Here is an 11,285-nt window from a genome sequence, read left to right as displayed (position 1 = left end):
TAACTTGCACATCTACAAGCATACAGTGCAACAGGGTAAGTATAAATAGGGAAGGCCACAACAGAAAAGGTCTGAATCTAATGCAGCTTCTCTTGGTTACAGAGCCTCTCTTCACTTTGTTCGTTGTATGATAAGTACATCTAGAAAAGCTAGCAAATTGATCAATTGGAAGTCGAATAGTTCTGCTGGCGCATCCTGGCACCCCAAGATGATGCTTGACCCACATCTCTAACATTAGCTCTCTACTTTAAATTGTAGAGTTGGTCTTCCCATCTTGATCTCCATTCTTCTTTTGCAAGTTCCTTCTTGTTAACTCCAATCGTTTCAACGACACCAAATGACAAAATTCATCCAGCAAAGTTTTAAGATTAATCTTATGGAGGACAATCAGTTCGAGGTGCTTAAGGTGACCTATTGATTTTGGTAAATTTAAGTTGGCTCATCAATTCTCCATATTCTACTCTGCCAAAGCTCTAAGCTCTCTCTTTCAATCTCAGTTATCATAGATTCACAATCTCAGTTAGCACAGATTCGCAGACACATGACATAAATATCCACACATATACACAACACACATTACAAAAAAGCAAATATAGCAATACATGGGTAGGTAGTACATGGGAATATGAATGATAGAGAGTATATTTAAAAACCTTATTTAAAAAACATAAATGTAAATGGCTTTCTTTTTTAAGATACTAATATTTTGGAATCTATTTGTCTCAAACTGTGTGTTTACATTTCTTCCATAATAATCGCTAAATGTGAAGCTTATTATATATGCTTTGTCCCTATCCAAAAAGGATGAGTCAATCTGAGACCATCCATTCAAACACAGAACAGCAAGGCAAATATGCGTCCTGTCGTGAGCTATATGGGTAACATTCATCAGAGAATCTACCAAGGCTATATGCTAGGCAGACCTTGCACTTTCTCCATAATGTTTTAATTTGGATTGTCGAAAGGCAACTACACAACCTCCCTCAACAATCTAACATCTTAGAATACAAACTCTGCCTGACATATAACCTTTGGCTAAGACTTCAATTATGCATTCATTTCAAATTTATTTCTTTGCTTTTCACATTTCAAGCACCTTCACTTGTTGCTGCAACTGCTCCAGTAATCCCGCCTCGGCCCACTGCTTAGGACAACCCTTAGCATCAGTGTACTCCAACGACATACAATGTTGGATACCTGGTAGCCCTTCTAACTTGGAGCACCCATGAACATTTAATACCCGAAGCTTTGTCAGTTCGGCCAATCCCCGTATGCTCTTTAGCTTCGCACAATCATATGCCTGCAACTCTTTCAAAGATACCAACGTTTCAATACCTGGCAGCTCCTCTACATTTTTGCACTGACTAATGTCCAGCACTTGAAGTTTTAGAAGACCAAAAAGCCCTGCTATTTTCCTCAAGTTAGAGCAATTAGTCAATTCCAGTTTTATCAGAGTCTTTGGCAATGTTCCGACCTCCACAAGATGATTACAAAACCTGAGGGAGACATATTTAAGGATGGGGCAGACACCTGTGGCAAATGATACCTCTGATAATTGCGTGTTATAAACTTCTAAGACTTGCAGCCGAGGCATGCAGTTTTCATTGGGAGATTCTAAATTATTCAATGTTTGCAACCGGCAATTCAATACTCTCAACTCAGTCAACTAAGTCAACAGTCGAATAGTCACCAGCAAACGTTTCAATTCACTGCAATTCTCGAGCCTCAATTCCTGTAAGATCTTCAAGTGACCAAGTGAAAGTGGTAGACTGTCCAGTGAAGGGCTCCCTATTTCTAGAACTTCTAAATCGCCCAAGTCTCCAATGTCATTTGGAAATTCTTTTATGTTTGTACCCCTAAGATCTAATTTTTTTAGGTACTTTTGATATGCTATTTGCGGAGGTAATATTTCAATGTTCTTACAATAGGAAACATCTAAACATACAAGTGTGCTGATGTTTCCCATTGTTTCGCTAGAGACCCATGAACATTTAATACCCAAAGCTTTGTCAGTTCGACCAATCCCCGTATGCTCTTCAGCTTCGCACAATCATATGCTTGCAACTCTTTCAAAGATACCAATGTTTCAATACCTGGCAGCTCCTCTACATTTTTGCACCGACTAATGTCCAGCACTTGAAGTTTTGGAAGACCAAAAAGACTTGCTATTTTCCTCAAGTTAGAGCAATTAGTCAATTCCAGTTTTATCAGAGTCTTTTGCAATGTTCCGACCTCCACCAGATGATTACAAAACCTAAGGGAGACATATTTAAGGATGGGGCAGACACCTATGGCAAATGATACCTCTGATAATTTCGTGTTACAAACTTCTAAGACTTGTAGCCGAGGCATGCAGCTGTCATTGGGAGATTCTAAATTATTCAATGTTTGCAACCGGCAATTTAATACTCTCAACTTAGTCAACTGAGTCAACAGTCGAATAGTCACCGGCAAATGTTTCAATTCACTGCAATTCTCGAGCCTCAATTCCTTTAAGATCTTCAAGTGACCAATTAAAAGTGGTAGACTGTCCATTGAAGGGCCCCCTATTTCCAGAACTTCTAAATCTTCCAAGTCTCCAATTTCATTTGGAAATTCTTTTATGTTTGTAGCCCCAGGATCTAATTTTTTTAGGTACTTTTGATATGCTATTTGTGGAGGTAATATTTCAATGTTCTTACAATAGGAAACATCTAAACATTCAAGTGTGCTGATGTTTCCCACTGTTTCGCTAGAGACGGTCAAATTATAGCACCAACTCAAATCAAGATATTTAAGACGAATTAAATTACCAAAAGAACCTGGAAGCATCTGCAACTGTAGGGAGTGAGACAGACCTATGTATTTCAGGTTTATTAAATTACCGAAAGACTTTGGAAGCACCTGCAAATGAGAAGAGTGAGACAGATCAATGTAATCCAAGTTTATTAAGTACCCAAAGGAATCTGGCAGTGACTTTAGATTTGGGCAACTTGTTAACTCCAATCGTCTTAACGGCACCAAATGACAAAATTCATCCAGCAAAGTTTTAAGATTAATCTTATGGAGGACAATCAGTTCGAGGTGCTTAAGGTGCCCTATTGATTTTGGTAAATTTAAGTTGGCTCATCAATTCTCCATATTCTCCTCTGCCAAAGCTCTCAGCTCTCTCTTTCAATCTCAGTTATCATAGATTCACAATCTCAGTTAGCACAGATTCATAGATGCATGACATAAACATCCACACATATACACAACACACATTACAAAAAAGCAAATATAGCAGTACATGGGTAGGTAGTACATGGGAATATGAATGATAGAGAGTATATTTAAAAACCTTATTTAAAAAACATAAATGTAAATGGCTTTCTTTTTTAAGATACTAATATCTTGGAATCTATTTGTCTCAAACTGTGTGTTTACATTTCTTCCATAATAATCGCTAAATGTGAAGCTTATTATATATGCTTTGTCCCTATCCAAAAAGGATGAGTCAATCTGAGACCATCCATTCAAACACAGAACAAAAATGTTTTTTTTTACAACAATCCCAATCAAGGAAACCATCATGGTTAATTTTATTCAGTCCAACCAACAACACTTCCTGAGAATTGAATTATCCACTTCATAGAACATTATATAATTTCAACTATGTCAAGTATTTCTTCACTATCATCTTGAAATTACTTATACCTTCAAAAGTCGAGTAAGTAATTTTTCCGTGAGCAGACGGGGGGCTAAGAAAGGCAGATTGCAAACTCGAAATCAGTCATCATGGGTTAAATCCATCTTTGATGGAGCATCCAGGAGCAAGCCAGGCAATGCATAGGCAGGGGAATGTTGAGAAATGAGCTTGATCACATTACGCAGATTTTAGCCAAGATTTTGGAATCCTTATGTAACAATCAAGCAGAGATGGAGGGCATTCAAGGGCAATCCATGCCTTCCACAGACCAGCCCTGGGGAAGGGACATTGGAGGTTCAAAGATGAACATGGTCATAATGGAGGAATGTTAGGCATGCTTTAAATTCAATATTAATGGAGCATCCAAAGGGTAACCCAAGCCTTGCAAGGGTAGGGGAGCGTTTAGAGATAAACATGGTCACATTCCACTTATGTTAGGAAAGTTTTTGGATAACAAATCTAAAACAACCAACGAGAGTGAACGATATACAAGGGCAGGCCATATTGATCAGGGCAACACTGAGGAAGCTGGACATGGGGTTTAGAGATGTGCATGGTTACATTGGAAGACTGTAAGCCAAGTTTTTCAAAATCAGGCAAAGATGGAAGGCATCGGATTTGGGCATAGCAAGGAAAGGATGCAAAACTCAAAATGGTGATTTTCTATCGGGAATAGGGACTTATTATAACCAATAGTAATGGGAAAATATTTAACTGCTGGTGGGAGGTGGGCAACAAGGTCTCTTCAATACAAGAAGCGAAAAAAGTGTTTTGAATCTCGATGGATGGGAGTTCATACATGTATAAAGGCCTCCAAATAAGATCACAGATTGATTAACCAACCAGAGAATCTAAACTAAGTCCTTCCATTATCATTCTCAAGAATCCTTTTACCAATGTACAAGGGTAATAAAAAGTTGTGCTATCCAGCTTAAAAGTGAGATCCTGAAGTCTGTTTTAATATAAGAAGAGATACTATCATCTGGGATTTTTAGACAATCTATGTACACCACAGCTTAGAATACAGACTTTGCTAAGAGGAGCCTTCGGATTAATTTTGGCAACACAACCAACATGCACAACAGTGTACTCGCTGAAATTTGATGTACCAAGGAAGTGGTAAATTGGCTTTCCATTGATGGAAAACCTTGACTTTCCATCACTTATCATGACCCCTCTCTCAGTATTAATTCTTAGCAGATCACACATGTTGCTCTCTTCTGACTTGCAGTGTCTGCATTCCTTGCATTCTCCAGTAAATACAGGAAGCACATTGTCACCCGGCTTGAGTTCAGTTACCCCTTCTCCAACACTTTCAACAACTATGTGTCAACAATTGCCAGAATTAGCAGGCAATCAATCACACGAAAATTTTCCCGTGAAATGCTATGATTGAATAATTATGACCTAATAATTATTGTCATAGGAAAAAACAGAGTGAATACCCAGCTGCTTCATGTCCAAAGATGCGGGGAAAGAGAGGCGTTTGACCCTGCAACCAGAGCAGTAATAGACATTTCATCACCAAGAAAAATTAATTGCACCCAAAGAAAGATGAGTTCTCCACGTTTCTGGTGGAGGAGATGTCCATGTGTGTATGTCTCTCAGTGTGTAACACTAATGAAACATCCATCTTAACCCCAAGATCGACTAAGCCTTTTGAGGAGTCAAAACAATCCAAGCAGAAACCTCTAGTTGTTAAAAAGATCAAGGTTTAAGATGGATCTAAATTACAATTACAATAGGAAACATCTAAACATTCAAATGTGCTGATGTTTCCCAGTGTTTCGCTAGAGACCGTTAAATCATAGCACCAACTCAAATCAAGATATTCAAAACGAATTAAATTACCAAAAGAACCTGGAAGCATCTACAAGTGTAGGGAGTGAGACAGACCTATGTCTTTCAGGTTTATTAAATTTCCGAAAGACTTTGGAAGCACCTGCAAATGAGAATGAGAAGAGTGAGACAGATCGATGTAATCCAAGTTTATGAAGTACCCAAAGGAATCTGTCAGTGACTTTAGAATTGGGCAACTTGTTAACTCCCATCTTTTCAACGACACCAAATGACAAAATTCATCCAGCAAAGTTTTATGATTAATCTTATAGAGGACAGTCAGTTCGAGGTGCTTAAGGTGCCCTATTGATTTTGGTAACTTTGAAAGGGGAGCATAAATAACTAACTGTCGCAATAGCAAAGGTGCCTGCAAAATGTTCCAGGGTTTTAATCGTAAGAAAGAATTCAAAAATTAGCTTCTGCAAAACCATTTAAATTCGTTGCAGATGCTACTGTGCGAAATCAATAACGAATAAAAACATACTTTAAATCGCTGTACGCAGGGCGGTCATAAATGAGTTGAATGTAGACTAACCAGCGCCTAATGCATAGGCGGTGGAATCATCTGGAAGGTCACACTCCCTAAAAATGAGCGCTCATACTCGCCTTCCTCTCTACAACTTCACTTGACTAGTCGTAAGGAACGGGAATAGTAATCTTGTGGTCGATTATTGATATTCAGTAGAAGCAGCGATATTGAGAAGAGGATGGCCACTATGACTCGTGTTGCGTTTGTTCTTCTCTTGATATTTGCCATCACCCTTGGTATTACTCTTTCTTGCTTCTGGTTTTATTTATTTATTGTTTATTATTGTTTAAATTTGTAGAAGAATTATTAGTATGTGTATAGTACAAGAGGATACAAGCCATATGAATATAAGTCTCAGAATTAATATAAATCTCATCACTAATTCTGGCTTCTGAAATTTTGATGTGTGAACTAACTAATTAACTGATTTGGTGGTTATTTGTGTTGTGTTGTACAACATTTTCGGAGATGCAGGTGGATGGCGTTGCAGGAGAACGAGTATGTAAAGTGGCTAGCCACAAGTTCAAGGGACACTGCGAGAAGGACGCCAACTGCAAAACCATTTGCAAAACTGAAGGATTTGAGGATGGTAGCTGCCACCACACCCACCTCCTCAAGAAGAAATGTTTATGCAGCAAACACTGCTAACTCTTCATCTTATCATTGTCCGCCATCTTTTCTTTCGTTTAGTTCAGTGTGTGTCACGTTCATTCTCCGCCGTTTTTTTTGATAAGTTCAGCGCGTTACGTTCATTCTCCGCCATGTTTTCGTCATGTTCAGTGTGTGGCCTTGTCCGTTAATAGCAATAAACATCATGTATTTCTCCGTCACGTGACGTGAGATTGCCATGTTCCAATCCATGTAATAAATTATCACTGTTTGGTTTAAAGTCGAGACTAGCGTATCTTGTACAATGGTGAAACGAAAATGTAAGGTAATTTAAAGATATTGTGATTATATTTTTGGTACATATTTTATTTTTGGCCCCACTTTATTTTAATAATGTGAATTCCATTTTTGTTATTGAATTTTTTTTTACCAGTTGTTAATATTTTGTTTTTTTAAGTTTTTTTAAGTTTTTTTTAGTTTTTTTTGTTTCCATGAATTATATTTTTTTCCCTATAATTTTTTTTTTAACTTAAAAAAGAAAAATAATTTAAAAAAAATTCAATATTTTTTTTAAATTAAATTTTTAGTTTTATTACTTTTTAATTTGACATATATATATTCTTAGGATATTTTTTTTCTTTATTTTCAATTCCAATTCCATTAATCTTATATATAATTTTTAAAAACCTCTTGTCATGCACTCAAATATAAGAGATTTGGAAAATGACAACTTATGAAAAAATATGAGAGATTCTTTGTTCTATAGACATTTCTTACATTACAAATTAGTCCGATATTATTTTGTGATGCACAATTCGACTTCAATGAGCTCACCTCTTTTAATATTATATGAGCTAACTTTTGATATTATATGAACTACTTCTATGTATTGAGCATTAATATAAGTATTATTATTAATTTACATAATAATTATTTGTATAGTGATTTGCCATCAAAGTAGTTTGTTTTATAGAAAACTATAATCTCATTTGAAAGAGGGCATTGTGACATTGAAAATTTTATAGCACAACCATGGGTTGATTGCATATTTTGAATTTTCCCGTCATCTTATGTGTTATACATTGGTGAGATTATGCATAATTTTTTTCTTCTGGAAAATGAATTTTAGTAGCTGGAAATTGTTTGTTATAGTAGGGTTTTAATTGCAAAAATTCCAACCATCTATCTCCTCTTTCTTTCTTTTTTAATTTATCTTTTCCATCTACTTTCAATTGGAAATCATATTTTTTATGCTCGAAATTCTATTGGGATTTTGCCCATTTCATTTGTGTTTTATCTTTATTATAGTTGCACTGTTTTCCTTTGCCATTAAGGGCTAATACCTTATTTGGTGCATCATAGCTGAAAATTGTTGTTTGGTATAGTAGGGTTTTAATTGCAGAAATTCCAACCATCTATTTCCTCATTTTTTTTTTTAATATATCTTTTCCATCTGCATTCAACTAGAAATCATCATATTGTTTATGCTCAAAATTCTATGGAGCAACATGCTAGAAACTGTATGGCGATTTTGTCAATTTCATTTGTTTTTTATCTTTACTATAATTGCATTGTTTTCCTTTGCCACTAAGGGCTAGTACCTTATTTGGTGCATCATATCATCAGCGACTTCATGATTACTATAATGTTTCTATCACAGAAAATAGAGATTTCCAACTTATTTTTTCAAACTTTTCACTTTGGTAAATATATTTCATTGAAAATTTAAAATGTTACAAAAATGGTGGTACCCTTTCTATTTTATCCATCTATCCATCAACAAATATTTATTGTTTTTTACATTAATTTGACTTTGGGAAGTCTAATTTTGCTCATTCACATCATTGAGTTAGTGTCCAATCTTATTTCAATGCACAAATGCCACCATTAACAAGTTCTTAATTGAATAAACTTTTCATTATAGCTTTTGTGCATCTAAATATGATGCATCGTAAAAATAGTAATGACAACATTTTATCTGGAAGTGAGATTCAATTTCAATTAATAACGTCTAAATAGGATGTATCATAAAAATAGTAATGACAATATTTTATCTGGAAGTGAGATTCAATGAACTAACAACAACTTCTAATTGAATAAACTTTTCGGTACTTTCTAACTTATGCATGTTTCATTTTCTGTAGCGAATATCCTTGGGATAATACATTAGCTTTCAAGCATCAAGATAAAAATTACTTTGCACCCAAAAAATAATTGTATATATTCTTGGGATAATACATTAGCTTTCCAGCATCAAGATAGAAATTGCTTTTCACCCAACAAACAATTGTATAAGTAGCATGAGTAATTAATTGTTCTCGGATGTAGTATTAGGTTATTTTCTTGGATGTAGTATTAGGTTATTTTCTTATGCAAATAAATATGATTATTTTCTTATTGAGTATTGAAGTAGTTTATGTTTTTAGCTTGAAAATATTAAACAATTTGATTTTTTTTTTTATTTTATTGATGAAAAACCTGTGAACAAATTTGAAACCAACGTTTCCGACTAGCTTAGTGAGTCCATCATCAGGGCAATGAGATTTGTTTTTGAGAAGAGAGCGTGAAAAATACGGAGCTTATTGATAAAGTCGGGTTATAAATCGTAAATTAATTAATACTTATTTAATTAATTTAATTAGATAGGTATTTATTATATTTATTCTATATTATTATTATTTATCTATTTAGTTATCATTTTATTATGTTATTGTTTATATATATATATATATATATATATATAATCTCAAATAAAAAAATAAATCTATTATTTATTTATTATTATATTTATTTATTGATTTATTTTTATTTATTTGTTATAAATTAATAAATACCTATTTATTTAGATAGGTATTTATTATATTTATTATATATTATTATTATTTATTTATTTATTTATAATTTTATTATATATATATATATATATATATATATATATATATATATATATTTAAATTTCAAATATAATAAATCTATTATTTATTTATTATTGTTTTAATAAATATCTATTTATTTAGATAGGTATTTATTATATTTATTATATATTATTATTATTTATTTATTTAATTATAATTTTAATATATTATTTATATATATAATTTATTATTTAAATTTCAAATAAAATAAATCTATTATTAATTTATTATTATTATTATTAATTTATTTTTATTTATTTATTATAAATAAATAAAAATAAATTAATAAATACCTATTTATTTAGCTAGGTATTTATTATATTTATTATATATTATTATTATTTATTTATTTATTTAGTTATAATTTTATTATATTCTTTTATATATATATATATATATATATATATATATATATATATATATATATATATATATATATATATATAATATGTATTATTTAAATTTCAAATAAAATAAATCTATTATTATTATTATTATTATTATTATTATTATTATTATTAATTTATTTTTATCAATTTATTATTATTATTATTATTATTATTATGTTTATTATGTTTATTGCTTTTTTATTTTATTTAAAAGGGGTTTCCAGGTGTTACTTAACTTTAGTTCGTCGTCTCTATTCATATTATTGGAGGAATTTTCGATTTCAAATGCTTCTTTTGCCCTTCTTTTTAAATAATGGTCTTCCTTATGAATTAATTTTCCATGTTCCATGCAAATATAATGTGAGGAGGAACAAGCATGCTCAGCTAGCCCAGATTTTTCTGACCTATTTCTTGAAATGTCATTAATATGCTCTTTTATCCTAATGCCAAAGGATCTCCCTGTTTCACCTATATATACTTTGCCACAAGAGCAAGGAATTGAGTATACTCCTTTGTGATTTTTTGGGTCAATTAGGTCCTTGGCAGAATTTGATATTTTTTCTTGAAGGTGTTGATTTTAGTAAAAGAAATCTCATATACATTGATGATTCAACATTTAATTATATTATTTAAGAACAACATATTATTTTCTAACTAATGTGTTTGGTCTATAAAAAAATGGTTTTTTATTTTTCCAAGAACATTACAAAAAACTCTTTTTTGTACAAGAGATACTACAAATTTGGTTTGTGACTAACATATTATTTTTCCAAAAACATTACAAAAACACCTTTTTTTATACAAGAGATACTACAAATAATAGTAAAAATTATCTGAAGACTCTACAAACAAGTTAACATAGATTTAACTTTAAACATAATGAAATATAAACTATCGATGAAATTTTTGTCTTTATTGTCTTTTACTTTAATTTATCTATATTTAAAGTAAATTATGAAAACTAGAATGTGGCATTGCTTGAGCACATATTTATTAAAATATTTTATTTACTAACATCAAATAAACAAAAAAGAACAAAGATAATAAATGATAAATGCATTAAAGGTTATTACATTTTTTACCTAAATGCAATTGTCTTAATGTTACAAGATGAAATTTAATAAAATATTGTTTAACAAAATTTAAAATTAATAAATATTTAATTGAGAACTTTTTCCCTTCTTTGCAAAGTATAAGGTCATTAAGGAATGAAATAATACTTGGTCAAAAATTGACTTTTATGTGATTTAGTAAATGGTTTGATCATCAAGATCTAAATTATTATTTGTGAGACTCCATTTTTGTCCAAAGAAATGTTATTTTTATCTTACGTTATA

General features: G+C 32.0%; 1 protein-coding gene across 1 annotated transcript; it reads right to left on the bottom strand.

Moving 5' to 3' along the window:
- Positions 1-722: 722 nt before the first annotated feature.
- LOC149169192 (uncharacterized) lies at positions 723-1,597 on the bottom strand. The gene has a single exon (XM_089427031.1). It carries the CDS (start codon positions 1,592-1,594, stop codon positions 1,082-1,084), a length of 513 nt encoding a protein of 170 aa, XP_089283157.1. The 5' UTR covers positions 1,595-1,597; the 3' UTR covers positions 723-1,081.
- Positions 1,598-11,285: the final 9,688 nt, after the last annotated feature.

Source organism: Pinus tabuliformis, chromosome 4_2, assembly GCF_031772625.1.
Source record: "Pinus tabuliformis cultivar Carrire ecotype Pingquan chromosome 4_2, CPIR1, whole genome shotgun sequence".
Lineage (NCBI taxonomy): Eukaryota > Viridiplantae > Streptophyta > Pinopsida > Pinales > Pinaceae > Pinus > Pinus tabuliformis.
The sequence above is the reverse complement of the archived record's forward strand: the minus strand, read 5'-3'. Positions and strand labels throughout refer to the sequence as shown.

What these genes read in the sequence shown, in the direction of transcription:
- LOC149169192 (XM_089427031.1), bottom strand. Translation starts at nt 1,594, where the DNA reads ATGCCTCGGCTGCAAGTCTTAGAAGTTTATAACACGCAATTATCAGAG.